Genomic DNA, 26,004 nt, shown 5'->3' with positions numbered 1-26,004 from the left:
TCAATCTAGCTTATAGACTTGAGCAGCTCTTTCCCTGCTTATTAAAAATTTTGTAACAACTGAAGTATTTTGTAATAAGTTTTATTTTATTTCTGAATTCATGCATTGAAGTACATGTCACAGAAACACGTGTCACGCCACACACCTAAATTTACATAACGGCTGTTTTTTCTTCTGTAAGGAAATTACTTTAAGCGCGCTCCATGTTTGAAATAGATTTAAGAAGTATGCAAGGAAAAAAGTTTGTGCGAAAAAAATTTGGCATACTTTGCTCTCAGCTGTTGACTTATATAAACACGAATCGGTATTATTAGATTTACTAGTAACTGTCAGTGAATTGTGTCAATATCTACGAATTAGTACAATTAATTCCACGCCTTTATCATGCAACTAAACATCTTTAAATATTTTTAGAGCCCAAAACAAAACACGAATCGGTATTTTTAGATTTACTAGTAACTGTCAGTGAATTGTGTCAATATCTACGAATTAGTACAATTAATTCCACGCCTTTATCATGCAACTAAACATCTTTAAATATTTTTAGAGCCCAAAACAAAACATTTGGCGTCAGATATGCCCATAACACGATTTGATTCGGTTCATTGACCGGCAGCTTGTGGTCACAATTCTCAACCTACTATTTTTTGGCTTTCTTTTGAAGGTGTTTCGAGGAACCTTCTCGATAGGAAAACCCTTCGGTGTTTAGATTACACGGAAAACTCTATTTGAAACCCCATTGCCCTTCAGAGATAAATGCCGACACATTTCATCTTACCTATTATAACTTCACTCGAGAATATTGTTTAAATTTATGCGCGTACCTGCAGGAAATGTCTGTTATAGAGTAAGGATATGAGGAATCCCTCTCAACAGGAAATCAAATAACATTAAATTGAAGCGTGCACCTGCTAAATCTTCTCTCTCTACTCCCCAAAGTACAAACTGCACCTGCAACTCACTCAGCTCTGCGATTCGTTTTATATCTTTTTATAAGATTATTTTCATGAACAGCTCCCTGACGTCCCAAAGCCCAAATCCCTCTCAACAGGGGATTGTTGGGAATTAGATAATTTCCTGACAACACAATGTTTTTCCCGATAAACTCGCGCTAAAATCACTCACTCACGATAGAATTTTAAACAGATATATTTGTGTCTCACGATATCCAGATTCAATGCCTATCCCTTTCCGGTCAACTAAACAATTCTATACGTATTAAAATGTTTTTACTACGTAAACACTCGACTTCCGACAGGATCAAATAACACTAAATTGAAGCGCGCACCTGTTAAATCTTGTCTCTCTACTCCCCAGAGTACAAACTGATATCACGCGCAACTCACTCAGCTCTGCGATTCGTTTTATACCTTTTTATAGGATTATTTTCATGAAGAGCTCCCTGACGTCCCAAAGCCCAAATCCCTCTCAACAGGGGGGGATCAAATAACATCAAATTGAAGCGCGCACCTGCTAAATCTTCTCTCTCTACTCCCCAGAGTACAAACTGGACCTGTAACTCACTCAGCTCTGCGATTCGTTTTATACCTTTTTATAAGATTATTTGTCAGGGAATTCATGTGGGATAACTGATGAAACTCGTAAAACAAAAAGGGGAATCAAAGATACAGATGTAAACATGGCTTCAAGCAGCAAAAACTCAGATTTGTACCAACATCAGATGAACGCTTGCCAAAATTTCTTTCATGAAAAGCTTCCTGACTTCTCACAACTCAAACCATTAGAGGAGCACGAAATACCAGAATTCATGTTACGTCTGAAGTATAATAAGCCAATCTACTTGTACGATATCACAGGTTTAAATGCTCAAAAAGTGGTGGCCGCGCTGGTTGGCATTGTCAACGACAGAGAGAAGTTTACTATAAACAAGAATTTCTATCTGATGATGAAACACGATGTAAAGGAAGAGAAGCTTTTCAGACTCACTGCAAGGCCAACAACACACCAGCCTGGCAATGGCATTATGGTTATGCGTCCGAGGGGAAGGGAAACATTTGCCAGGTCAAGTGGGAAAACCTATGAGCAGCTCACTGAGGCTTTGAGGGAACATTACCAGGATACTATCACCTTTACGAAGGATATCAGAAAAATATTTCTGAACAATGAAGTGTCCGATTGCGATTTTCCTCGAGTCACCCTTGAAGCTTACATGATTTTGCTGTTTGAAATAGCTCGACGATTGGTCAAGGTAAAAGGACCAAGCGAAATAAAGAAGCAATATGATGATCTCCCAATTGGAAGCGCCATCGCAGGGATTGTAAAACTGCTGGAGTATGGCAAAGATGAAGTATGCACGTTTGAGAACGCTTTTCTTCCTAAAGGTAGGTTTCATTTCTTCTCTGGCAAACCTCAGACTAGGAAAAGAGCGATTGACGACATAAACACAGCTTTAGTTAACGCCGAGAGCGAAAAAACGGCGACCATTTCGGTTGTCTCGAAGAGAAGGAAGGTGTTGCCAGGCACGGAAAAAAACCATCACCTCAAAGAGCTTGAAGAAATGTTCTGCTCACGAAAAAAAGTGCCTGAGTAAAAACCTGAGAAAGAAAGTGCCTGTAGAAAAAAAACTCTGTATACTTAGAATGTATTAGTTGATCCTTGATCGTTGTGTTGCGATCGTTGAATATGTGAGAATTGTATATCGCTATAGATTATTAATTTGGATTAAATCGTGATGTTACATTGAAAGATACAGTCCTCTTGATTTGTTTGAACCAGCAAGCGGGGTTATAAGAATTCCACAACACCCAAATACGTGAGGTAACAATTTTTTTGGGATGACATTATGGATTTCTTTTTCCTTTTTTTCTTATTATCATGAATTATTATCAAGAGATTTACAGCTTGCCATTTCGTACTTTCTTGGACACAAAATCGCGTGAATTCCAGTATAGACTACTTAACAGGTATCTTGTCACAAATATATTTTTAAACACAATAGGTATTATTCTTCCGGAAAGGAAGTGGTTCTCTTTGTATTTTCCGCCTGTCCTTTTGCTTCTAATTTGTCCAAATCTTCTAGCCCCAAATCTGAGTTTTGACTGCTAATTTCTTCCATTACTTCAGTTTTCGTTCGAAGACGATTCGACGACTGAAAAAACTGTAGTTCAAAACCAGAGAAATTTCAAAAACAAATGTGAGAGTTTGCTCGTTTGTTTGCTGTAATGGCGTCTTTAACTCTGATCTTTCCTTCACAAAAACTAAATTCGAACGGCACACTCAAACGAGACACAAGGGAATGTAATGCGGCCTTTTCTCAATTCCTTCAATTTCTGTTGTGCAATTTAAGGTACAAATGTCCAAATTGAACGGAATTGGAAAGACTCACCAGGAGCGTATATTTGTTGTAGAACTTAAATTAAAACTTCGCTCTCTCTTTCACTATGAACAAATTGCTCGAGAAAATTCAGATATTAAATGAATGAAAGTTCCATCGTTCAGTTTAACTGTAACCAAATACCTCACCTTTCAACTTTCTGGGTACTTTTTGTGAACGATTAAAATTAATTGCAGACGGTTTTTAGGCCGCTTGTCAACCAACGTAATGACAGTATTGTTTATACAAATTAATTCTGAAACCAATATTTTTCTGTCAACCAAAGTGATTTGATAGAGAGAAAAGAGAGGATTCATAAGTTATTTATCGGCTTGAGGTAGTGACCGACGTGTTTGCTTAAAAATACTGCCCAGCCGGAAAACGAGGTATATTTATGAAAAATGACAACGAAAGTTGGGATGTACTCGGCGACTCACGAAAGCGTTACCGTGGCCCGTGGGCAGAGATAGGAAAATACTGACCGGGTAAAGAACCAATCAGATTGCAAGATTCGTTACCGTGCCCTCTAAAAAAACAATAAGTGAATGTATTTGCATGCCCAGACTTGCATCATCTCGAGTCTCGAGGTCATCACATGATTTCCTAGAAATTGCCCTTCCTGTTTGCTCCTATTGGAGGAGGAGCGGGGGATGAGGAGGGTAGGGACGGGCACAATGGTGGAAGAGCAAATTCCGATTTTATCTCGAGCAAACCTCAAGAAAAGTGCTGGCAAGATAATTTTTTTTGGTTACTTAACAAACGGGCTACATTCCTTTAACTGTTTCTCATTAGAATACTAAAAATGCCATAAAATTTCGGCATTAGCACAAGCGGTCAATAGTGGTTACCAACTCAAACGTAGACCATACGGTAAGCGGTATTCCAGATATTTACAGTAGATATTCTAGATATTTACTCCTCAATTACTTCATCATCAGTCTACAATTTTCTGGCATTTGAGAAATGTAATTCCCCTGGTTTTTTAATCTATAAATGAGTATTTTTGATCGGTTAGAGCCCGAGTCTTAAATTTAATCTTTATAATTGATTACCGTATTTATTCGCATATAAGCCGAGACCCTAAACTTTTTCATGTCAGCAGCTGTTGCATTGAAATAAAAAATTAACACAAAACATTCGGCTATAAGCCGAGACCTAATAATTGCAAAGTACTCCACGCGTGTCGTTAACTGAGATGAATTAGCATAAACCGAAAACAAAAGGAGCTTCCATCTCGGGAAACATGTAACCAAATAGTAGGTTATGAATAAACATATTCATTAAGTCCAATTTACTCAGTTGTTATTGGTCGTTTAATTGAAAGTAACAACAAGTCACAGATAAGTAGAATTTAATGTAAATAAATAGAACCATGCGTGACATAACAAAACATTCACCTGAGTTCAGAATCCTGTCTCAAACAATCGCTCTCTTTCAAAGTTATCGTAATCGATCATCATGCCGAAAGTTCGTCGTTCTTCATACAACTTAGCGTTCAAACTAAAAGTCGTTGCTGAAGCAGAGGCCGTCGAGAACAACTCCGAGGTCGCTAGAGATTACGGAATCAGTGAATCTATGGTGCGTCGCTGGCGAAAAGATCAAGCGAACCTGTTTAATGGTGAGCTTAAAATGTCAGCAAAGCGAAAGACGATGGGCTGCTTTTCGCCAAAGTATCCTGAATTGGATCAAACACTACTGGACTGGTTTTCAGAGCAGAGGAGTCAAGGTAAGTCTTTCGTTTCTTTAAAACAATGAAAAGCTTCGAAACTCCTATGCGATTCGAGCTTCCGTCGAGCAGAACCCTTGAATTCAGTGGCAGCAGAACAGTTCCAGTGAAGTCTTGCGGCGCCGAGAAGAGGAGCTTTACAGTCACACTCGCAGTCGCCGCCGATGGCAAAAAACTTCCACCTTCCGTGATCTTCAAAGGTGTTCGCACTCCAAGAGACATCGCTGTTCCAGACACTGTTCGAGTATCGTTCGACAAGAAGGGCTGGATGGATGAAAAAGGTAGGAATTTGTCACATTTCTATTTCATAGCTCACTGGTAATTGATGTTATGCTCAAATGACTGATCTTCGCATTCTGTCAATTTATTCTAATTGGGTATTCTGTTATTTATTTCAGGAGTGAAGGAGTGGATTCGTACCTGTTTGCCACGGAATCCTCGCGATGAACGGTCACTGCTTGTCTGGGATTCTTTCCGAGCCCATCTGACTGAGTCGGTGAAAGCAGACCTACAACGGCGCAAGATCGACGTAGCTGTTATTCCAGGCGGCCTGACTCCAGTCCTGCAGCCATTAGACAAATGCCTCAACAAACCATTCAAGGACAACATGCGGCGGAAAGTACCTTCACTGGATGATGACAGGTCCCTTCGAGTACACGCCAGCGGGAAAGAAGAAGGCCCCGTCGAAAAACCTGGTCCTTCGTTGGGTGAAACAGTCATGGGAAGAGATTCTGGAAGAGATGGTGAGAAGATCGTTCAAAACGTGCGGGATCTCAAACGCTCTCGATGGAACAGAAGACGACGCCATCTACGACGACGAAACTTCAACTTCACAAACAAAACGGCTCCTTAAGGAGCCACCACATAAATTAAAGTCAATGACCAACAATGATTTACATGTACCTACCTTTCGTGATCTCGGAAATTTGTGTTTGTTGATAATCGCTCGGCTTATAGTCGAATAAACATTGAATTTATAATCTTGTTAAGCACCCGTAAATTTTTTTTGGCAAAAATACTCGGCTATAAGCCGAACCCCCTACCTTGGCGAGAATTTACCTGTTCTCAGTTTAATTTATTGGAAAAATCGCTTGGCTTACAGGCGAATAAATACGGTACATTTTAATACATGCACTAATTTGTCTTTATAACTGATGGGAAAAGACTCACCTCAAATCAGGTTTCCTGCTTGAAAATATGTAAAATCTGTTTTTCTTCGATGCTGTACGAAACAGCATTGGATCAGGGCCTACTGTTTGAAGCGAAGGGTTTTCTGATGCCTCCATGTTTTGTGATGGTACGATAGAATAAAGATAATTTAGATGTTGTTTAGACACGCGTGAACATCTCGAAACGCGCGGCTTTCTCTTCACGTGTGATTGACACCTCGTGTGATTGACAACTTGCCTGACTTGTCCCTAGCTCCTCCTTTTTTCTACTCGCAAATATTTTAAAAGTAATTTTCTAGAGAAAGAAGATTTCAACTCTACCATATCGTCACAAATAGAATTTCAGTCCATCTTTTCTACTAATTTTCTTATTCTTCTTTCTTTGTTTGCGCAATTACTTCTTTCGGTGTGCGTGCCTAATATTTTAAAATATTTATTATTCTTTAAAGAGGAGTGTATCGGTCAATTCAGTCTGCCTTTGACTCAGAAAACCGTGGACTCTTAAAATATGTCTGAAATGTTAATCATGATCTAACTAATAGAGGCAACCACAAATTAGGGGCTTCTCAACATTCACGGATTGATTATGTTATCATTTCAGCTCATCATCACAGCTTCTCCTTCGCGTGAATTCTAACTCTGTATATTTAGACAGTGGTAGAACTTTCCAAAAAAAAAAAATTATGCGATATTTATTTTTTATTTCTACAGGCGCAGATATTGACCAAGTTGATCAGGTGTGTTGATAATTCCGCAGGATCCCAAGAGAAAAGGAAAGCAGATTCGGATTAAAAAAACAAAACTCTGAAAACAGAGTTGCTTTGATGAGTTATTCTTGGACTTACGTGGCTTGTGTAAGTGTCCGTACAATCCATACATAGGTGTGAGCGCCAGTAACTATTACATGAAAACTGTTTTAGTTATTTCACTAAAATGTCAAGGAAAAACCGCAAAAGAATTTTTAAGCACTCATTGGTTTTATTGTCTGACATGGAAAAAAAAAAGTTTGTGGTGTTTAAGTGGTCACGAATGCCAACTGTAAAATTTCAAAAGAGTTCTTAGGATGGTCTATAACGAATTAGGTTACCAACGTCTTTAACGCAGTTGTTTGAAGGCCAAGATCACAGATTTTAATAGCGAAGAAGCTATGTTATGAAAAACAAACAAAAAAACAAACAAAACCGACAATTCTAAAGAAAGAAACGATGTTTGTACTTGAATATAGGTCAGAATGAATATGTTATTTATTTTCTAAAAAGCGTATCTTACAAAAAATCGTTCCTAATAAAAGACACGACTTGTCTTGAATAAAACAAGACGTTTTATAAAAAGTGGTCACCGATGCATTGTTGCTTCCCAAAGACGTCTCGAGGAGAGTTTCATGCTTGCTCCCGCTTATCGCTCTATAGCTTAGCGGAAATGTTTGAGGTTCTTTACAAATTGTCACGTGGGCTTGACGTTATGTTAGCAGCAGGTTGTTTTTTACTAGCATTTCTGCTTGTCCTTCCACAAATCATAACAACTGTAAAAATTGCGGTCGCCATCAAGATTAATCCTTTTGATTCCACTTTGTTGGACCGTCCATTTTTTACCTGAATCGTTAAAACCAGTGCAATGACTTCATATCGTTCAACATGATAAGGAGGGGTGTAAATTTGTGGTCAATTCACGTTTTTTTCCTCAGCTCTGATGCCACCTTAGCCTTTCAAAGAAACGTTGATAATCTTGATGTCGTCGTACGGTTTATCGTCCTTAGGATTTGTTTTCACCTTACTAATCTCTTGCACCACGTCCATTCCTTTAACGACGCGGCCGAACACAGTGTGCTTGTTGTCAAGCCAGGGCTGTTGTGACAAGAAGAAACGAAGAAACGAATTAACTTCTTGTCAGTCAGTGGTGCAAAGTACTTGAAAAGAAAGGTGTTAAAACCGAGGTTGTCACAACAGCCAATCAGAACAGGCGAACGACCTAAAGCGCGGGAAAACGAAGGAGACCACGTCGGACTTGATTTTTGTTTAGCATCTGATTGGTTGGGTAAAAGATGAGGCGAGTTTTCTCGACCAATCGAAAGGTCAAAAGAGCTACACTGGGTATAGGCCCATATACGATAGGTTAGGGAATTTCAAGGTTACGCGCTTCCCCGCCACACAGAAGCTCTTACAACGCGTACCCATATATCATCTTCACAGCGTCAGCTTTCTAAATTTTTTTTTTTGAAATTGTAATGGTTGTTCTCTTGTCGAACTCTACCCCCTCCGTGGCAGGCTACTGTCCCTTGAAATTCAAAGTTAAAGAAAACTTCCATTGAATGGATGAAAAAAATTGCAAACGTTTTAGCGAGAAAATCTGTTGTCCCCTTTTCTTTGAACGCGCCGTTGTCTAAAAAACGATTTCAACTCCGTTTTATCTCTGGTGTACTTACCGTTGGTACAACAGTGATGAAGAACTGCGAGCCGTTTGTGTTCGGTCCTGCATTGGCCATGCTTACTGTAAATGGTCGATCGTGTCGCAAGTTTCTATGAAACTCGTCTTCAAACTCACCACCCCAGATAGATTCCCCTCCAGTGCCATCACCTGATTTACAGAAAAATAAAATCATATAGTTGTAGTCTTGCAGATTTCTCAAAAAAAGTTAAATCGTGATTTGGATGGAAAAGGTGTCTTTTTTTCCCTCAATGAAGTTCCACTGTCCAAAGGCTAACATGCCAGTTTTAAACCTATAACTCACATAACTGACCAATAAATGATTTCTCCTTGCAGTTTCCGTACACTATTAAGCAGAAAAGTTATGAGAATAAAGAAAAATATCAACCATGGGATACTACATGATTAAAGACAAAAATCTCAGAACTAAAACTGAGAAATACAATTTGGTTAGTAAGGAGAATCACCACTGAGATCTTTGAGCAGAAACGGGAAACAAGGAGACAAAAAGAATCACATGGCTGCGGGGAAACCGAGATAAAATTGGCTCAAGTAACTTGAAAAGGACACTACTCAAGGAACTGTGTCGGCTTTCAGGGAAATTGTACCCCTTGCAAATGTCCTCGATAAAAGTCTCGGTCAAGTTTTTGTTGCTTGAGAGGAAATGGAGATTAACCCTTTAACTCCCAGATAAAATTTGTGATACTCCTTACTGTCAAACATACAATTCTCATAATGTTGGTTCAGAGAATTTAGTATTGGATCAACTTATTATTCCCAAAGTGATATTTTTCTTTATTCTCATCACTCATCTGGTTGATTTTGTATTGATATTGTAAGGAGAAATTCTGTCTTGGTCACTCATGGGAGTTAAAGGGTTAACTCATTTCTTACCTTCTGGATCACCAGTTTGTATCATAAACTGATGAATAACACGGTGGAAAATGTGCGTGTTGTAGTAACCATTCTCGCTGTGGGTTGAGAAGTTTTCTACAGTTTTGGGACACCTGGACGTAAAAATGATAAAAAATTAACCATGACAGTAATAGAAATTGTACAAAAAGATTTATTTAAATAGAGATGGTAAGTTTTGAGCTCGGTAAAGAAATAGAGAAATATTTTTTTCGTCTTGTCACGAGCGTGGGACAAAGAACAAATTCTGCGTTCCCAGGAGGAAAGGGCTCCGATGCTCCACAACTGAGCCACAGTGGCTCTACGCGAGTTCCATTACGAAGTTTATATAACATTCTTCCTGCATACTGCTGGGATCAGCACGGTGTCCCATGCTCGTGACAAGACGAAAAACATCTCTTACTAAGATGTATTTACTTTTCATCTTAGTAAACCAGGAAAATTGACGATGACATGGTCTCGCGATAAGGGTCGGTATCGAGATAGCGTTGTCGTTATCTATCACTGATCGTTTCGTTTCGGCTGCTGTAAGGTTAAATCTTCGTCACCGATGCGGCTGTATAAGTATGGGTCATTGTCGACGTAGCATGGTGGCTAGCTGCTATTGGAGCGTTTTTCGCGCTCCTATTGGTGCACACGGTTCCTCTTTGGTGATCAAAGACAAGCAGAGCAGCAGTTGAAATGTAAGATCAAGTCTAAATCTTGACATTAATAATTTCACAAAAAATTAAATTAAAACAGTGTACTTTCCTTTTGTCTGCTCTGAAATCAATACAAAAATAGAATTAATTTGACTTACTCTTGGCTGAACAGTTTAAAGGTAATGTCGCCCATTGTTGTGTGAAGAGTGGCCAGTTCAGGTAGTTTCTTTGTTCCTTCGGACCCCTAAAGTGACACAAAGGAGGAGCGTCAGTTTTGTGGATTAAAAACTTTTTTATTCTTTAACTACATTTCAAGAGTTTTAATTTCCGTTAGAATTAACTGTAAAAAGAGCTTTTGAAGCTACCTGCAAATTGCTTCCCAGAACCTTTTCTCGCGCACGCAAAACAACACGAAAAAAAAATAATAAAAAAACTAACCAAAACAGAACAGAAAAAGAGTCTAAAAAACCTTTTAAGGTAGCTAAGATCGAGGGAGTGCAGCAGGTTACAGTGGTGAGCTGGTGAGATGACAAATTGAGTGGGGGCGAGGAATTTCTCGACCTCACCAATCCAATATGGCGGCTAAGATTCTCACTCCAAATATTTCGCTCTCAGTCACAGGATGAAAAAATACGCTAGCTGCGCAAGCTAAGGTGCCAGTTCACTGATAACAAAACGAACTATGTTATCTACTAGATAAAAGTTCAACTGGTGCACGGCTCTATCCACCGTGTGTTGTAAATAAAAGACTTCGAAGGTGATCAGGTCGAAAGACTATGATTTGTACTTGAGGTTAATTTTTTAGCGACGAGTAGAATTACTTTGAACGCGTAAAAAAAAGCGTGGTGTTTTTTTAAGTACGAAGAGCATCGAAATGAAAATAATCAACTAAAATTGAACAAGCATGATGAAGAATTGAGAAGATTCACTCAGATTGGAAATGTTTGAACTTAGAAGATTTAACCTAACAATTTCCAAGATAAAATCAGAGCTGAATGCACCTAAGACGTCACTTGCCTGAGTAGCTGCAAGAATCTCCTCTCTGGAAGGCTTCTCGTTGAAAACATCACGATCGCTTTCGCCACTGAAAGAAAAAATTAGAAAAACCTGCTAATATATAGACCACTTTTCAGAATACATCCTCGCATGAAAAGTGTTTCCAGTTTTCTACTACATGAAGGAGACTACTCGAACACTACTACTTAACACTAAGACTATCTTTGAGTTTCATTGTCCATGGAAGATGCTTATTCAGACAGAGTTCCCTTTATTTTTCATGTATCCAGTGTGATTAAATCTTTATTCGTGTGTATTAAAATGATGCCTAAGGACAGGTGTTTTATTAATGTTCATCTTACAGCTCTCGTATCTATTTTGACCCTGTTGTCGTAAAAGTCGATAAATACGAGCTTCAGGAATTTATAGGAGGAAACAACCACCACCAAGTGGTAAGTGCCAATTACATCGCTACTGAATACAAAGACCTTAAAGTATATGTTTGCGTAAAGAACCGGCGTAGGTGAACACTTGAAACAAAAGGCAAACACCCTTGAGTCATCGCACGGCTACATTCCGCGCGTGGAGTTCAGCTCTTTTGTTCTACCCCTGTGTTATATTCATCCCCTAAATTTGTTTTGATATTTAAACTGGGTTTCGTTTGGAAACACGTTTAGCCAACACCCTTTTATTAACCATTTCGTAGTCATTTTTTTAATTTAAAAAAAAAACATTTATGTTAGCGTATCGAGTGGTATGTTGTTCGCCCCAATCAGGTCGCAGCATTAGGGTATGTATTTTGCACCAATAAGATCACATCGTTGGGGTATGCTTGCACCAATCAGAGTATTGTCCCTCATGCCAATAATGTCATGAAATACCGCAATATGTTGCGACAGAATTAACCCAACATTGACGCACATCAAGATCAACAAATTAACAAAGATGATGATCGATATGAATATGGAAGCTATCTTCGTAGTAAATGAACACTCCTTGAGCAGTAGTGAAAATAAGGCCTAAAAAAAAATTCAGGCCTGTTCGGAATAATAAAAATAATAGTATATTATCAAAGTTTGCGACTTATGATGGTTTTATGGTGAAAAAAAAAATACTTGCTTTTCTCAATTTATTAAGCCGACGGTCAAAAATGCCAACCTTATTTGCCGAATTTCACCTAAAAAAAAAACCAAATCTACTGGCAGACTCCAAAATGTGTCGGTTAAACATCGTTACAACAATACTCAGCCTTGCTTCCCTACGAACTGACACCACATAAAGGAAGCAGTTTATGGATTTTCGAATATTCCCGCTGCATCGCCGCTAAACAACCTCTTTTTATTGATGAGGAGTTTCACCTCTGATTCGGAACTGCGATTGGTTCATATCTTACTACATAAAAGTCTCGTCTCGAAATTTATTCATCAGAACTGAAAGGAGCCAGTGATACACAGACGGAAGTGAAAAGAAAGCATTCATCGTGGCTACAGGCAGTGTTAACACATATGTGTACGGTTAAAAAACGGCTGCTTGCTGAAAATTGTTTGTTGAACAACTACCCGATGTTAGTAAGTTGTTCCCGATCCCAGAGAACGAGATACCGCCAAATTCCGCCAAATACGAAACAATTCAAGGCACCCTTCCATAATATTACAAGCTCCGATGCTCATCAGTTGACAGCCGTGCTCGTTGACATTGTCAATGACAGAGACCAGTGTAAGGCAAACAAAATGTTTTACCAGCAACTGCACAACAGCCAAGAGAATAAACCAGATGATGAGGTATAAGAGCTTTTCAGACTAAGAGCAAGGTCTAACGAAGATCAACCCGGCAATGTTTACGTGTTCCTGCGTCCGAGAAAACTAAAGACGTTTAAAACATCAGCATTACAACAACATTACTCAGTGTTAAATGGTTAATTGGAGGCCCTCGACGCTTAGTGACAGTACCAAACCCAAGCACAACGAAGCAAGATTTTGACGTTCTTCCGATTGCAAGCGCCGTCGCAAGGATTATGAAATTGCTGAACCTTGGCAAACCAGAGACTTGCAGATTTAGAGATGTATTTCTCCTAAAGAAAAAATTGGCGCCTTCACGGGGCCAAGAGGCGATAGAAGAAAAGCAATCGACGAAATCAACAAGACTACTTCTTACATCTTTTAAAAAGAGAGAGAGTACGGTGATCACTACTCGCCGAAAATGAGTTCAAAAAACGTTCTGCTCCGAAAAACGACAAGAAACCGTGCTAGCCAAACAACTTCAAGGTCTGAGGAAGACTGAGAAATATTTATTGATCAAGTCTTCGCTCGATGCAGAATCTTCTTCATCTGAAGACTACTTGGATTCATAAGGACCCACAGGAGTAGGAAATAACGTTTTATGGATTTTTATTTAGCAAAGCAAGGACAATAAGTTTTGAATTTCCACCGATCAAAGCCTTTAATCAGCAACCGTGGCAGGATCAGTTTGCAAATTATTTTTTTTCATTTAATCAAAACCGGTTGGAAGTCGTGACAAAATAAATATCTTAGATTCCATCGGGGAACGCATACAGCAAATAATATTCCTTTAACTGTTTACCGGTATTCAAATACATCAGCGAAGAAGGTAAATGAGTGCTTACTGACTCAAACGCTGACCACAATGGCAAGGGATATTCTAGATACTCACTGTAGAACCTTCTCCATCACGTAGTTTATAATTATTTAACGTTTGACTCGTGAATATAAGTACTTGTAATTCTTCAGGTTTTTAATCTATACATGAGTACTTGTGATCAGGCAAAGCCTGAATCTTCTAATCAACCTTTGCAATTATTTTTATCAATATTTATGGCTAGAGAAGTTGTGGAATTTTGTTTTTGTTAGCTTCTCGAGACGCAAGGCGTCTAGTACGAGACAGTGTTATCCAAAGTAAATTTTAGAAAAATTTCATGAAATGTTTTTTCGGATTCCGTTGTGAAGTAATTTTTCCTGATTCACTGAAGAGAATGAACAGGACAAATCGATTTATCAAGGCATCTCCACCAACTTACATGAAAACTTAGCAGTTAAGGCTTGAACAGGTTTCAAGGAAGCATATCATTACACAGCACTTTCGGTTTCACAATAAAGCGGAAAATTCCGTTTCTTAGAAGACACGTACTGTCTTGTCTCAAGGTCATTAGGATCGGTTACAAATTAACAGAAATGTAAGATGTAAGAAATGTCAGAGTTTACTGGTTAACTATCCTAGCACAGATGTATTTCATTAAAACAAGTTTCCAAGTCATTTCAGTGTAACCTAGTGAAGCAGTGCTTACGTAAAATGTCAACAATCCTCTTAGGGACCCCTCCCTAAAACAGCCTGTAGGAGAGCACAATCAGGTGGCCTGATAGGAAAGTGTGCGTTACCTGTTTTGCTCTCGTGGTTTCATTTCTCCTGCCGGGTTATTATTTTCATCTTTTGACCTTTCTTTAAAAAAACGTTATCGTTGTTTAATCAATGGAGCTTAGTAAAATCAATTGCTCAAAACTACGAGCTACCGCTTTAGTTCAAGCTATAATTCTCTCTCGTTACCTCTTCAATATCGGTTTCGACTTTTTAAATGACCAATACTCGCGATATTGTTCTACCCAGCTAAAAAACACTTCCAAATCACTTTCAGTTATCGTCAACCAATCATTGACTGCTTTTGAAGTTCCGCATGTGTTCTCAGCCCACGTCAGTCAATCTGCTTAAGTGTATTGTTGTCCATCGAGTTAATTGCATGAACAACTGCCTCAGGAGCGCAAAAATTGAGAGAACTGAGAAGCTAGTGGAACGGATTCAACAGTGACATTTCAAATATTCACAGCGACATGGCAGTATTCGACGCCGAAGCGGTTTTCAAACAACAACAACAAGCCTGTACAAAATTCTTTGGCGACAACCTCCTCAAAGATGTGCTTAAGCCAATGCCAGAGGAAGAAAAGCCTGAGAATACGAAGAGGTTCAAAGGTCCTGTCTATGATATAACAGGATTTGATGCTGAAAACGTTGTCGCACTCCTCTCTGACATTGTCAACGATAAGGAACAATTTAAGACTAACAAGACCTTTTACCTGCTGTTACGAAACAGCCATGACTCAAAGCCGGATGACGAGATAGAGGAGCTCTTCAGACTCAAAGCAAGGCCTACCAAAAACCAACCTGGCAATGGCATCGTGTTTCTACGTCCGAGAAGAAAGAAGTTGTTTACTCAAGACGCAAGAAAGTACGATGAGTTGGAAGGTGTCTTAAAGGCACATTACAAGGACGACACAAAAACATTCGCACAGGATATCAAGAACTTATTTCAAAACAACTCAGTGGTTACTGACGATTTTCCACAAGCAACCGTTGAAACCTACACGATTTTGCTTTTTGAAATTGCTCGACGTCTTGTTACGGTGGAAAAACCGAGTGAAAAGAAGGAAGAATTTGACGTCCTTCCAATTGGCAGCGCCATCGCAAGATTAGTAAAATTGCTGGATAAAGGAAAGTGCGGATTTAAAGATGTCTTTTTTCCAAAGGGAAAATTCCATCCTTTCACGGGAAAAGCCCATGAAAGGAGGAAAGCAATCCACAAGATCAACGAGACCACAGGCACGGGAACTGATCATCTCAAAGAGCTTGAAGACATGTTCCGCTCAAGTACAAAAGGGCTTCATGAAAAATTTACGAAACTGAAGTTGGATGAGAAGAAATATCCGCCGATGAAGAGTTCGATCGATGTAGAAAGTAATTCAATTGAAGATTATTCGAGTGGCTCTGAGTGGACCCCTAGTACTGCGAATAAGTAACAATTTTCGAGATGACATTGTCGGATTTCTTTTTCCTTTTTTTCTTATTATCATAGATTTAAGATAAATAATTTTCCAGGTCTCAGCACACAAATTTTCCTTAACATAATTGTTAACCTCGGGAAAATTTAAAACACAGCGCTTTCGGTTTCAATTCAAAGGGAAATTTCCTCACAGCTAATGGATGTATTTGCATGCCCAGACTTGCATCATCTCGGGTCTAGAGGTCATCACATGATTTCCTAGAAATTTTCCTTCCTGTTTGCTCCTGTTGGAGGAGGGGCGGGGAACGAGGAGGGTAGGGACGGGCGCAATGGTGGAAGAGCAAATTCCCATGTTATCTTGAGCAAACTTTCAGAAAAATGCTGTCAACATAATTTTTGTTACTTAACAAACGGACTACATTCCTTTGACTGTTTCTCATTAGAATACTAAAAATTAGCACAAGCGGTCAATAAATGCTTACCAACTCAAACATGGACCACAATGGTAAGCGGTATTCTAGATATTTACAGTATATATTCTAGATATTTACTCCTCAATTAATTGACTATGTCATCATCTGTAAATGCGTGACTTTAAACTTGCGTGACATTTGTGTTACAGTTTGATTCCTTCGGATAGTCTTGCTATCCCGCTTTCACTATTCACAGTTCATGTTCGGTGTTCATCCAAAGTTAATTTCTTAAGTTTGATTTCAAGCCACCGGCGTATATAGATTGACAAGTAAGTTGTATTCGCTTGTTTTGTTGTTTATCTCATTTCGAGCAAGCTCTTTCGTCTTTATTTTGAATATATATTTTGTGTTTGCCGTGGCACTTGGTTCATTTATTAGTTCCTTTATTATGTTAGATTCATTTACGCTGTTAAGTCGCCACGTGTTTAATTAAATACAAGCGATTATATAAGTCCCTTTTTTAATCCGCTTACAGTTTACGAGATTGATTAAAGCTATGTCTCTGTAACATATCCCCTGGTTTGGTTGGCATTTTCTCCGGTCGCGATTTTCTTGGCACTTCATTCAGTCTTGATGTTCGTTTGCCGCAACATCATCAGTCTATAATTTTCTGGCATTTGAGAAATGTAATTCCCCTGGTTTTTTAACCTTGAAATGAGTATTTTTGATCGTTTAGAGCCTGAATCTTAAATTTGATCTTTGTCATTGTTAACATTTTAATACACGTACTTATTTGTCTTTGTAACTGATGGGAAAAGACTCACCTCAAATCAGGTTGCCTGCTTGAAAATATGTAAAATCTGTTTTTCTTCGAAGCTGTGCAAAACAACATTGGATCAGGGCCCACAGTTTGAAGCGAAGGGTTTTCTGATGCCTCCATTTCCTGTGATAGTACAATAGAATAAAGATAAAAACGCTGCTTTTTCCCTCGAAATCATTATCGTGACCAACTTTACAAAACTGCCGTTTAACCAAACTAAAATAAGACCTCGAAATTTTAGCGAATTATTGAGACTGAGAAAAGTTTTAACATAGATAGCTTAGTTTACACAAGAGCCTTGAACAGTTGAATTTCCTAGACATCTTTAGGAAGTTGCTAGTAAAATTTTTCGATTTTAATTGCCCAATCAAAAACAAGTAAGAACGTCCAAGAACACACCGCAGTTGTTGGGTAACGGACTCCGTTGCGCGTACCTAAAGGCCCAAGCTAGTGCGTGATACCTTAATAAAGGGTTTGTTACCGTTTCAATTTAAAACATCCTTTGAGCAAAAAAACTGTCAGTTTATTGAACACCGATCCAGTACAGCGACGTTTGACAAGACAGTGCTCAGGAACTGTTCATGTAGCACACTGAAGTTGCAATCAAGACACTGCAAAATAGTCTTGGGCATATCAGGTTTAGTGTGCGACAAAAAATCTAGAGCGTAATCTTTTGTTGATTTGGTGGGAGGTTCACGTGATAAAAGGCAGGGGAAAACCGACGTGTTATGCAGAATGAAACAGGAATATTTACCATTGTGACTGCAGCTTTACTTTTCTTGGCCTTGCCTTGATGTAGAGCGAGTTGAACAAAACGAACATTCTCCATCTAAAAGTAGGAAGGAAACAAAATTGACATCGCTATGTGCATAGACATCGGCACAGTCGGTTTAGGCAGTAAGCAGTATTTTATAGCCGTGGTGCTAGCTGTCATCATAAACAAAATGCAAGTCACTCGGTATCTCCCGCCACACTTGATTTGGAAGAAGTAGAGTAATTAATATGGGTGAAAATTGGAAAAACAGCTGTAGAGGCCGCGACAAATGACAAGCATTTGCCGCCATGTTGTCTTCCCTCAACAGTCCGCATCGAGGAGAGGATTGGTAACGACAATTCGTAAGAGTTACTACATCTCAACCGAGAACGGCATCCTCTTAACCCTTCAACTCCCATAGGTGATCAAGACAAAATTTCTCCTTACAATATCGATACAATATCAAGCAGACTGGTGATAAGAATAAAGAAAAATATCAACCAAGTGATTGTTAAATGATCCAATACCAAATTCTCCATACTGACAACAAGAAAATGTATTGCAGACAGTAAGGAGAATTGCTAGTTAGATCTTGGGAGGAAAAGGATTAAGAAGCAATAAAACACTACCCTCGGATTGTTAGCTGATCCAACACCAAATTCTCCATACTAGCAACACGAGAACTGTATTGCAGACAGTAAGGAGAATTTCTAATGAGATCTTGGATGTAAAAGGGTTAAGAAGCAATAAAACACGACCCTCGGCGTGCTGTCATCTCACCTTGCCTATTGTCCTTACACATCTGTTCGTGTGAAGGTTGATAACTGTTGGTAAGAAAACATTTACATGATTATACAATGGAGCGCTTTTTGATTCAATGAATGTCATAAAACTACGACCAAAGTCATCGCAAAGACCAATCAGAGGAAAGGAAATTAACGCCAGGAGCGAATCAGAATTAAGCCCCAAAACAAGCAAAACTGCGTAAAGTTCGGGAAAACGAGCGGGAAAAACGTGCGGGAAAACGCGGGTGAGTCAGTTGCGCATGACCTGTGTTTGACCGCTGGGTTGACATTGCGTTGTGTTCTTACGTAAAACGTGTCTCTCTCCATCCTGAGGTATAAACGGCTGCAAATAGTAGCTAGAAGTAGTTTAGTAGTCAAACACAGGTTTACTCCAGTTTTTTCCTCAAAGGCTTTCCTTAATTTAGTCGGTCGGTCTCGGTCAAGATGAACGTACCTTTGATTCCTAGCATTGTGGCATACAGCACGAAATATCCACTATCATCAAATACTAAATGGAGATTTAAAAAACCAATTAATAGAATTAGAAGTTTATTACGAGAGGTATACAAGAAAATCGTAAAATTTGAAAATTCATTAACAATTAAAACCTGTTTCATTCTCCGTATTGCTCGCCGTGCAAGTGTATAGACGATCGATAAAAATTGTTTCACGAGAACCTTAACTTATAAAAATGGTTACTAAATATCAAATGATTTCATACCTACATTACAGAACCGCAAAGTATCCGTTTTTTCTAAGTCTCTCTCTGTTGCCATGCGTCTACCAAATTCCATATCAGGAAGTTGCTGTTTTTGCTGGAGAAAATAAATGCAATGAAGACTTGATAAGTCAAACGCCCAACTACCTCAAGTAGACTGTGATGGCAAAAACCAGAACTTCCCATGTTTTGCTGTTGTCAGTTTATTCCCTAATAAAGAGGCTCACCAGTCTTTTCCAAATTTCGTACCCGCGTACGAATCGACACAAACTGGGTGCGAATCACGAACTGACTGAGTAAGAGACGTCCGTGAGTACGAAACGACTTACAATGCCACTCGCGTGTCATGCGACTCACGTGCAATGCCACTCACGCGTAATAAGAACTACACGCGCTATATGACCGTGTTTTTCAATGCATACGGTAACTGTAAGATCATACTGGAAATTGTGATTCAAAATAAACAGTATACTAAAGAAATCCGTTTTTTCGTCACTTCACGAGCGTGGAACAAAAAAAGTCTGAGCTCCCAAAAGCAATCGAAAAGCAAACCATCATATTCCGCGCTCTTTTGTTCCAAATTCACTATTTACATTGTACGCTAACTTTATAAAATTGAATTTTGTTTAATTACCTGTTGCATCTCTGTGAAGACTTGCAGCGACTCGTCAAATACCCGTGTTTTCTTCCCAGTTAAAAATCTGAACACTCTTACCTTTAGAGACAAAATAAGACAAAATGATCCTGGTGAACAAAACGTCTTGGAGTCATAAGGTATACAGAGGGCAAATTGCCTTGGGTGATACTAAGTTCAAATTTATCTTTAGTTCTACGGACTCAAACTTGAATTACAGCTGATACACAGATCCCACCTTCATATTCCTCAAAGGAAGAACATAGGCTTGATTGGAGTAAAGGGGGGAGGGTTTTTTTTTCCGGATTATGTTTAAGTCAAAATTTTGGAAGATAAATACGCTCCAGTATTATTGGCTCACTTTTATTTCATCTAGTATTCAGACAAATGCACATACCTTTCTGTCCATTGCTAGTGTGGCAAATAATTTTCCATCTGGTGAGAATGCTAAAGATATGGGAAACGTCTTGCACTGAAAAAATTAAAAAAATGTATCTTCATGAAATGGTTCCTAACACCGAACAGCTCACCTTGAAAAGCCATGCATTCACCCACATGTACATTTAGAGTTCACTGAACTTGTTATAAGTTTTCTTCTCTGGCTAACCGACCAGTATGTACAGATGCTCCTCACCCTTAGCGACCAAGACAGAATTTCTCCTTACAATATCAATACAATATCAAGCAGACAAGTGATGAGAAAAAGAAAAATATCAATAAGGGGATTATGATCCAACACCAAATTCTCCAAACTAACATTACAAGAAATGTATAGCAGACAGTAAGGAGAATTACTAATGCGATCTTGGGAGTTTAAGGGTTAAAAAATTGAGCTGAGTATGATGGAAGCGAGTTTCATGCCAAATTTGAATCACGTACACAGATGCAAGAAAACCATTCATCAGTATTTTAACTATTCAGCCACAAGTTATTAACTAAAAACAACTAATTTCTTATGAAATTCTGAGCTGCATCAAAGGTGTTTTAGCCTACTACCAGTTTGTCTTCTCTTCCACACCTCCACTCACCATAATAAATTCAAAGAGGTCCGTATCTGTCTTAAATTCAAAGCTGACATTTTTGGGGAACTGTACATCATGTTTGATGCCAGACCAGTACTCAATCATGCCTGCCTCATCTGCTGACACAGCCACATCATAAACAGCATTGTACTGTTGAAAGAAAAAAAGTATATTAAATTCCATCATTAACAAGATCCTTTTTGGAAGACAAGATGGTTGACTAAAAACATTATCCCTTTAACCCCTGAGGGTGATTGGCATCTAATTTCTCCTTACAATTTTGCCCTTGAATTACAAATGAAGGTCATGAGAATTAATTAAATGATCAGCAACTAAAGCAGCTCTTGATTATTAAACAAATTCTCCTTAGAAGAACCTAGGAAATGAATAGAGAACAGTATGGAGAATATGCATACTGATGTTTGGGTACAAAAGGTTAAAATACCTTGATAAATGTGATTGGTTTTGTATGAAGATTTACTGTGTGAAGGGGTGTGCTGCTCCCTCTTCCATCATAAACATGGATCATTCCAGTCTCTTTCTCTGAGCTAAGAGAAAAATAATTCAGTAGATTTGAGACACGAAGCTAAGAATCTTAATACTTTAGGTAACTTATGAGAACTATACCGAGAAACACCCTGTTCCTTTAGTTAGCATGCTGGGTGCGGATCAAAATGTCCATGTTTAAGCCTTGCCTGGGTTATCATGATGCATTCTTGAGCAAGAAATTTTAGTCTCACAGTGCTTCTCTCCACTTAGAAAGAGTAATATGAAACTATCAAGGGAATTTTCACCTCTGCTTAGGGCTACCTGTAGTTAATTACCAGTTTGTATCCAAAGGAGAGGGGGAACAGTGGCATTACCCTAATTCACTTGGATCAATGTCAGTACCTGAGCAACTACCCACCCACCCCTTCCCTGACCAAACAACAGTCAACTGATAACAAGTTAGGATTGTTGGGTTGGGGGAGGGGTAGGTTTCCAACTATTCAGGAGCTGTTCAGTACTGACATTGATTCCCTCACTTCATGGTCAGGAAATCTGAGTATGACCTTGGCTAGCAATTGTACACTGTAGGACTGTCTATGATCTTAATAACCACCAGATCATTGGCAAAAATCCTTTACAGCTGTATATGTACTTGCCCAATATAACACCTAACAAAAGTATTAAGCCTGCTGAACAATATTGAGTAAGTTGAATTTAAATATAGCACGCTGCAGTTGCATTCAAGACATTTTACAGAGGTATTGAGCATATCAGGTTAAGTGTGCACGCACTTGAACATAGAGTGAAAAGAATTACTGACTTAATCACTGCATTTATTGCTGAAAATTGATGCAACTTAACATTGTGATAGAGTGTAAGTCATGTGTGATTATCACCATTACTATTAACAATAGGCAATTATTGGATTAAGTTGAGCATGATATCATGAATTTCCAAGACCTAGGTCTGAGTTATCTGCCTAAGCTGGAGACCGAGGCAGATAAGACACACTTGAGGTTTGATAATTCATGATATCCTGCAAAAATCTAATTCAACAATGTTAGGTACTTCTGGGAGTTAGAACATTAAGCTATCATAACAGAACAATTTTATGATTCCATCCTCTCAAGACAGCAAGAATTTTACTGTACTTGTACCAAGTCCTTGTTTTGTGCTATCTTCCTCAGCCTTTGGCTTCAGCTGATAACACAAACATCAGCCTTCACAATCCTTTCTTTAATATTTGACCTCATTAAATAATTGTTAGTTATCATAACAGCTAATTCCTCACCATGCAACAGCAGCCACTGCAGCTCCAGGCGGAAAAATCCATTCACATCGCCCAGGTTCATAATTCAGTCTTAGCATGTTGATCATATCTGAGAAGATAAAAAAAAAGAAGCTCCAGTTTACCTTTTTACCCCAAGATATGATAACTAATTCTCCTTACTGTCTGCCATACAATTCTTATGACTTTAGCTTGAAGAAGTTGGTATTGGATCAACTAATGATCCCCGAATCAATATTTTTCTTCATTCTCATCACTTGATAATGTCTTGATAATTATATGGAGAAATTGAATGTCTTGGTCACTTATGGGAGCTTAAGGGCTAATCTTTAAGGAGGTATTTCCTCTCTGAAGTCTTGTGGTTCACATGAAGAACATGAAAGCCTTTCACTCCCAGAAGTGACTAATATGTAACTTCTCCTAATAATGTCCATACATTATCCCACAAACAAGTAATGAGAATTCTCAAACTTATCTGGTAGAAGTTGTTTTCTTGATTTAACACCAAATTCTTATAACAATATCACAAGGAAATTTATAGCAGCTAGAGGGGAGAATCGACCATCAGATCTGGGAGTTAAAGGTTTAATAAGCCTTTAAGATAGTTGCCTGCTAGCTTCTAGTCTTAAAATTCTGGCCACCAAAAGTTGATTTTTTGGTTGTCACAACTGGCTAGTCACACCTTTAGATTTCAATAATAAAAATTATAATAAGCTGTATATAACTTCCTTGTGAGTGATAATACTGTAAAGAATGTATTTTCTGAGCTCACCAAAATTGACAACATCAAACACTTTCAGTGATTTATCTTCAGCTGTGGAACACATGATCTGTCCGTCAGCACTTGCTGCTATACAATGAATCATCCCTGTATTGAAAACCAAAGTGTATCAGACTCTGAGTGTTGGTTCTATGGGCTTGTGGCTTCTTTGGTTCTTTTCCATTTCATTGAGGTTAACCCTTTAACTCCCAATCTTGGACTGTTAATTCTCTCCTTTAGCTCTTACACATTTCTTTGTAAATAAGTTACAAGAATTTGATGTTGGATCAAGATTAAAACTTCTACCTGATAAGTTTGAGTATTCTCACTACCTGTTTCCTCAATACTGTATGGATATTATAGGGAGAAGTTACATATAAATCACTCCAGAGGGTTAAAGGGTTAAGTGTCCTGCCCACTAACACAGGAGGCTGGCAAACACAATTTTCGCATTTTATTCCCAGAAATGATAAACATGTAACTTCTTCCAATAACTCTCTACTATCTCCAGCAAACAGGTAACGACAATACTTAAATTTGTCAGGTTAAAGTTGCTATCTTGATCTAATGTCACCAAATCACTGTAACCAGTTTATAAGGAAATGTGTAGCAGCTAGATGGGAAAATCAACAATCAGATCTTGGGAGGGAGAGGATTAACAACTGGGCTAGAGCATATACTGTACATGTAATACTAATGGTCATGACCAACGCAACTGCTCACACAGTATCCCTAAAATCTTAATCACAAATTATTTAATACAAGTAGATCTTAGAAGATCCTGACAGTAAGCATCCATAGAGCAAAGAAAGTTCATCTGTACTGTATAGCTAAGTTGCTTATCAGAAAGTAAGGATACAAAGTTTGGGTGGAATTTAAGGATTCTGTCAGGAGGTCATCACAAGCTGTTCTCTTAAAAGTTTTCAAATTAAAAGTTATAGTGCTATAATCATCTAGTTAGAAACCACACTACCTTTTACACAACTTCAATTCGGTTTTCAGCACAAAAAAAAGTATAGTTGATTAGATTAAGTATATAAAGTATCTCATCTTTTCTCACCCATATGTGCTTTGAAGTGCTTCACAAATTCAACTCCATCATCTTGTCTTTTCCAAAACTTGACATGTCCATCACAACTTGCCGTTATGAGAAAATCCGTTCTGTGAAATGATGTCAAACATGATTAACCCTCTGACCCATTAGAGTGACTGGCATCTAATTTCTCCTTAAAATATTGCCCCTAGGTTCACGGTCATTTTGATACAAAGTTGTCTTGATACAAAGTCGTTTCGATACAAGTTGAAGTCGATTCAGCCTAGTAGCTTCATAAAATGGCTCTTTTAGGAGCTGCTGTGTCCTGCTTTTGTTGCTTTGGACTATTTCAGGTTGCTAATTTGTTGATTTACTTGTGTATCAAAATGTTGATTCAATACAAACTGAAGTTCAGTTTGTATCAAATCAACTTATCATGTGTAACGAATCAACTTCCACTTGTATCAAAACGACCTTGTATCGAAATGACTTTGTATCAAAATGACCAGACACCCGTCCCTGAACCACACATTAAGTCCACCAGGATTTAAAAAATGATCACCAGCTAGAAGAATCTCTTGATTGTTAAACAAATTCCCTTTAAGTACCTTATGAGATGTATCAAGAATAGTAAGGAGAATATGTAACCTGATGTTGGGGTGTGAAGGGTCAAAAAATTTTTTTTCTAGATTGTAACCTCAATTCCAGGATAATTAAAAGCACTTACACAGTGACAAGTATATGTGAGACGACATCACGATGCATAAAGCTCCTCTCATAGGATTCAGCAGAAGGTAAGTTACACAGGTAAACTTCCTCAAACTCTAGGACTACAAAAGACAAAAAATAATTTTACAAGTGGTCATGAAGCATACACCTGACAAAGTTAGATTGTCAGAGTGAAATTCAAGATCAATTTGATAGTCCCTAAGGTAATCTATAGTTTTCTCTTTGCTTCCTTTATGTTTAATGAAGTATGTAAGAGATCTTGAATAAATAAGGCTATGGGTCTACGTTCGCAATTATAGCATCTGCGTTTCTATAGCACATTCACGCATACAAATTATTCATCTAAAAGAGCGCGAATATCCCATCGGATCATACATTACATGTACCTCTCCTTTTCTTAGCTTTAGGAGGAGGTGCCGGCATTGGACCAATCACATCTTCTTCTTCGTCTTCTCCTTCGTCGGCGCTGTCCTCTGAAGAGTCCTTAGCACGTTTTCGCGTCTCTTCGTCCGCCATTTTGGAAATGAATGAGAAATTTGATGGTCAGAGGCACATTTAACCAAAGTATGCG

General features: G+C 38.5%; 1 protein-coding gene across 1 annotated transcript; it reads right to left on the bottom strand.

Annotated features, from left to right (window-relative positions):
• Positions 1-7,451: 7,451 nt before the first annotated feature.
• On the bottom strand, positions 7,452-25,977 carry LOC113678404 (peptidylprolyl isomerase domain and WD repeat-containing protein 1). Its single transcript, XM_089187262.1, has 19 exons — positions 25,820-25,977; positions 25,432-25,534; positions 24,732-24,832; positions 23,684-23,779; positions 22,915-23,002; positions 21,580-21,682; positions 21,141-21,284; positions 20,510-20,584; positions 20,113-20,193; positions 19,482-19,575; positions 19,215-19,268; positions 18,756-18,799; positions 17,976-18,050; positions 17,226-17,344; positions 11,224-11,290; positions 10,365-10,450; positions 9,548-9,660; positions 8,652-8,803; positions 7,452-8,073 (listed from the first exon to the last, which is right to left on the bottom strand). The coding sequence occupies exons 1-19, from the start codon at positions 25,947-25,949 to the stop codon at positions 7,927-7,929; spliced, it is 1,872 nt and encodes a 623-aa protein (XP_089043388.1). The 5' UTR covers positions 25,950-25,977; the 3' UTR covers positions 7,452-7,926.
• Positions 25,978-26,004: the final 27 nt, after the last annotated feature.

This window comes from Pocillopora damicornis, chromosome 11, assembly GCF_964200805.1.
Source record: "Pocillopora damicornis chromosome 11, jaPocDami1.2, whole genome shotgun sequence".
NCBI classification, from domain to species: Eukaryota; Metazoa; Cnidaria; class Anthozoa; order Scleractinia; family Pocilloporidae; genus Pocillopora; species Pocillopora damicornis.
Note: the sequence above shows the minus strand (reverse complement) of the source record. Positions and strands in the feature narration are given on the sequence as shown.